The 4949-nt window shown below is 32.1% G+C and overlaps 1 protein-coding gene across 1 annotated transcript; it reads left to right on the top strand.

Annotated features, from left to right (window-relative positions):
* The first annotated feature begins 1100 nt into the window (after window positions 1-1100).
* LOC131609530 (4-hydroxy-tetrahydrodipicolinate synthase, chloroplastic) lies at window positions 1101-3392 on the top strand. The gene is made up of 3 exons (XM_058881241.1): window positions 1101-1380; window positions 1827-1907; window positions 2319-3392. Exons 1-3 carry the CDS (start codon window positions 1286-1288, stop codon window positions 3244-3246), a joined length of 1104 nt encoding a protein of 367 aa, XP_058737224.1. The 5' UTR covers window positions 1101-1285; the 3' UTR covers window positions 3247-3392.
* Window positions 3393-4949: the final 1557 nt, after the last annotated feature.

Genomic DNA, 4949 nt, shown 5'->3' on the forward strand with positions numbered 1-4949 from the left:
TAAAAGATCCCGCGAGAAAGAAAATGTATGGTAAAAAAATTCATTCCCACTCCCACATCACTTTTTTATCTCCTTACTAATTTGAGTGTTGAACTGCTAATCTTGTAAATCAGTCTATTTTGTGCCGCACCAAAAACTTATTCTATCCTTTCGAAAATTTGTTTTACCATTCACCGAACAATAAAACAATAATAGTTCTTCAAGAGAACGTGTACAATTTATCGTTGTTCTTCAAAAGATCGTGTACAATAATAGTCCTTACTAATATTTTAACCTTTTTGGTAGAGATTTCATATCTTCATCATCCTCTTTATCAAGAGATTATAACAAACTTTCGTTGTACTTAGGACGGACCATCATATTTTCAAATAAATAAATATATAAAGAGTTTAATGATTATGCACTGTAAAATAGTTTTACACTGTCAATCAATAGAAATTAATCATTTTGCCATGTCAGTAACTTAAAATTTGAAGTATGATATAACAAAATATATGTTAATGATTAGTTGACAATGTAAAATAGTGCAAATCCGCTTTTCTAACTTATAAAACTCTTAAAAGATTGTGCACGTGACTTATTGTTCAAACAAACATAAATATTTAAAATAAATTTTATATTTAAAAGAAAAGTCCAAAAATAAATAAAGAAAAGAAAAGTCTAACATCCAAAAATACTTTTGACTGGAAAATTGAAAATACGTATAGCAATAATAATTTAGTAGTAAACCAAAATAACTTTAAATAAAAAACATAGAATACACTTTTAATTTAGTAAAAAAACTATAACAATCTCGGTTATTTTTTATTTTTTGACGATTGAAATTATAATATTTTTTAATCAAAAATTAATAATTACACGTATATAAAATCATGTCGATATAAAAATTAAATTGAAGCATTTTAAAGGGGTCATGCACTTTTACACTGTCAACCAATCACGACCATGTATCCTACCAAATCATACTGTCATTTTTAAATTACTGAGATGACATGGCAGAATGATATATTCTCATTAGATGAAAGAGTGCATCACCATTAAACCCTTTTATATATTTAAAAAAGATAATTTAAATTGAAAGATTTTATAAATTTAATAAACTCACAAGGGCACACGCAGTCTCCGCAGCCGCAGCTAGCTTCACTCTTCTTCTCTTCCATATTGCCAACTCTTCTACACCATCTTAACACTTAAAGCGACGCCGTTTTAATCACATTTCTAGGGTTTCTAGATTTCACCCTTACCACCTCAAATTCGCATCTTTCTCTCAACTTTGAACTTTATCATGGCTACATTGAAGACCTGTACCGGTGTTTGCTTCTCAGGATCCGCTTTTCCGCTCCATCCTTCCAATGTTACTACTAGTAACAAAAACACTAGGTTTAAAATTTTTGTTTTTTTGTTTTTTTTTGAAGAATTTGGTTGTTGATTTGTTGGGTTTATTTTTTGATTATTTTTGTTCTGTTTTGATTTGTTTACATGCATGTGTGGATTGTGGCTGAATCTGTGTTTGGTGAGGTTATTTATTGTTATTATAGCTGTTATGTATGAGTGAGAAATTTTGTAGGTTTTGTTAGTTTGTTTCACTGGTTAGTGTGTTTGTTTCATTGGTTTTTGTGTTAAGGTTGAGACATATGAATATTGATCATTCATTTATGTTGTATGGTCATGATTTACATTACATTGAGAGAGAGTGTATTTCTTTGCATTTATGAAGCTTATGATAGATTCTGATTGTGCGGCCGAGAAATATCAATCACAGACCATTAATCTAAATCTTTGTAGGTTTAAACAGTTTGATGTTTACATTTGTCTGTATTGTTCAGGAGCTCTTGCTGGAAGCCTACACAAGCAGCTGTGAAATCTACTTTCCACCTCCCAATGCGTAGTTATGAGATGAAGAATAGGTAATGAATTTACTGTTTCAAATTCATTAGTTTTCGTACTGAATTTTATAATTTCCATTTGTTTTCATCTTTTCATTCTTCTAGTTGATGTTTTATATATTACACGTGCTTATATGATGATATGTCTGTATTGTGTAGATTGGAGGGAACTAGATTGTATACTCTGGGTAGGATTTCCGGAAGAGACAAAAATTGATTTTACATTCTGATTTGTGATATGTATCTTTGATCTGTAAAGTTTTTTCTCATTGATTCATATTTCCCCCCTAAATTGCTACTATATCACTGTATCCTTTAAGGAGTATATTTAAAAGGGTCTCATGTGTTTCCGGCGTCATGGTTGCCTGATTGTGTTTTTGCCGCTCTGGATCAAACAATCTATACTGATGAAGCTATATATTGTATTTACAGGACTTGTACTGAGGACATAAAGTGTCTGAGATTGATAACTGCCATTAAGACTCCATACCTACCTGATGGTCGATTTGATCTTGAAGCGTATGATACCTTGGTAAATATGCAGATTGAGAATGGAGTTGAAGGTGTTATTGTTGGTGGCACAACTGGTGAAGGGCAACTAATGAGCTGGGAAGAACACATAATGCTTATTGCGCACACAGTCAACTGTTTTGGTGGGAATATCAAGGTTATTGGAAATACTGGAAGTAACTCAACCAGGGAAGCAATTCATGCCACAGAACAAGGTTTTGCAGTTGGAATGCATGGTGCCCTTCATATAAATCCTTACTATGGAAAAACTTCCTTGGATGGCATGGTTGCACACTTTCAAAGTGTGCTTTCCATGGGACCCACAATCATATATAATGTGCCTTCGCGAACTGGTCAAGACATTCCTCCGCATGTGATTCAAAACTTAGCTCAAAGTACTTGCTTAGCTGGTGTCAAGGAATGCGTGGGAAATGACCGGATCAAAGAGTATACTGATAATAAAATTGTTGTGTGGAGTGGTAATGATGATCAATGCCATGATGCTAGATGGGGTTATGGAGCTACTGGAGTGATATCTGTTGCAAGCAACCTGATTCCTGGCTTAATGCATGAACTCATGTTTGGGGGGAAAAATCCTGCACTGAATTCCAAGCTCTTGCCTTTGATTGACTGGCTTTTCCACATGCCAAATCCCATTGGTTTGAACACAGCTCTTGCTCAACTTGGAGTTGTCAGGCCAGTTTTCAGGCTGCCATTTGTACCTCTCCCTTTGGAGAAAAGGATAGAATTTGCCAATTTGGTGAAGGAAATTGGTCGACAGCATTTCGTTGGAACTCAAGACGTTCAGGTTCTTGATGACAACGACTTTTTCTTGGTTAGTCGTTATTAATTTAGGTGGTTATTTATATATTTAGCTCACCATGTAGACTTAATGTATCCTTTATGAGGTTTTATGTAAAACATAAAAGACAAGATTATGTATGTTGTAGTGCTTGATTAAGTCGACTCAACTACTAAGATCTTGTTTCTTTTGAATGGTTACTTTGTAGTTGGAACTAGTTCACATTTTGTTCGGGGTTAAAACAGTCTGCATGCTATCAACCTTGTTTCAAATTTATCAAAATCTTTTTACATAAACAAACCTACTCATGTTATGATATGAACCTTGAACTTGTTATTAAGATTTTTTCTTCTTAATTTTGACTCACTTATGAAGACTATGACTCGGTTGTTGTAATGATAATTACATGGTTGGTTGTGTACTTGAGGTGTGCAGAAAATTACTTAATGATAACTGTTTAAATGTGGTATTCATGCCATTTGGAGAAGATTTTAGTAAGAAGTGTTTTTATTAGTCTATTTTGCATAATTACTACTTATTTATCTATGTAGGGGTTGTTGGTGTAGGTTTTCTGTACCCACCATTACTAAGTAACATTCTTTTGGGCCTTGAATTTCTTTTTGCATAAACCTACTTTGTACTACACCACTAATATTTGTTGTGTATAACATTTGAGGTTATTTTTCACCCCACATTTCTAAAAACTACACATGTGTTTCAAGTGTATTTTCTGTATCTTATTTGAAAGTATACTGTTACTTTGGCTTCCAATTTCCTAGCCTAGCCTATGAATTGGGCAAGGTTGCTCAAACGTCTTTTTCAAGGAATTTACCCAAGGGGAATTGGGAGAACATCATTTCTAGTGAGACTAGTAGAATAATGCACCAAAAGAGGTTTTGAACTACGGTTGATGAATGAGTGTGAGCATTTTATATGTGTACATTCTATTCATATTGGGGGGAAAGTTCCTACCTAACATTTCTACTCATTTAGTTTACAATAGTTATGTTTTGTTGCTTTTTTTTTTTTTTTTAATAGTCAAGTGGTTGAAATTTCATCTCTTAGAAGTTTAAATAAGTGAGATATTGGAGATTTGAACCTCTTTTAATTCATCATCTATATTTATAAAAAGATTATGCATATTATCTAAAATTTAAAATTTATGTTCTGGTGGTGATAAAAAAATATTATGCTTTGTAGCTCTTGTATAATTGGCTAGGTGATTTTTTTTAACATGTTATTCGGCCTTGAGCTAGACTAATTCAAGAGGTGTCCACTAGTGGAGACCCATTTAAAGGCACAGATGTATATATTGATTTAATAGAGATTATTATTACTTAAAAGAATTCGAATTTATGATATTGAGAGAAACACATTCTTATTAATACTTAAAAGAATTCGAATTTAGGACATTGAGAGAAGCACATTCCTACGCGTTAACCTAACCAATACACCAACCCATAGTCAAATTGAATGAAGAAAGTTTGTTGAGTTTTAAGAGTAAAATAGATTATTAGAGAGATTTAAGAGTTAAAATAAATGAATGACATTTTGTAATTAAAAGTTAAATGAACCAAAAAAGAAATAGAATCAAACATGTTCTATCAAATAAAATAAAATGTAAGACTGAAAAATAAAAAAGTTGATTTTATCATCATAATAAAATGTTAAAAACATTAACAACAGAAAGTTGTGAGAATAGAATGGCAAAATTTGAAATTTAAAAAAAACTTGAATTTAGCTTTTGTTAA

This window comes from Vicia villosa, linkage group LG6 (genome assembly GCF_029867415.1).
Source record: "Vicia villosa cultivar HV-30 ecotype Madison, WI linkage group LG6, Vvil1.0, whole genome shotgun sequence".
NCBI classification, from domain to species: domain Eukaryota; kingdom Viridiplantae; phylum Streptophyta; class Magnoliopsida; order Fabales; family Fabaceae; genus Vicia; species Vicia villosa.

Bases quoted from the DNA above. Each gene is read 5' to 3' on its own strand.
- LOC131609530 (XM_058881241.1), top strand. From the start codon at position 1,286: ATGGCTACATTGAAGACCTGTACCGGTGTTTGCTTCTCAGGATCCGCT. The intron at 1,381-1,826 runs GTTTAAAATTTT...TGTATTGTTCAG, and splicing joins ACTAGTAACAAAAACACTAG to GAGCTCTTGCTGGAAGCCTA. The intron at 1,908-2,318 runs GTAATGAATTTA...TTGTATTTACAG, and splicing joins AGTTATGAGATGAAGAATAG to GACTTGTACTGAGGACATAA.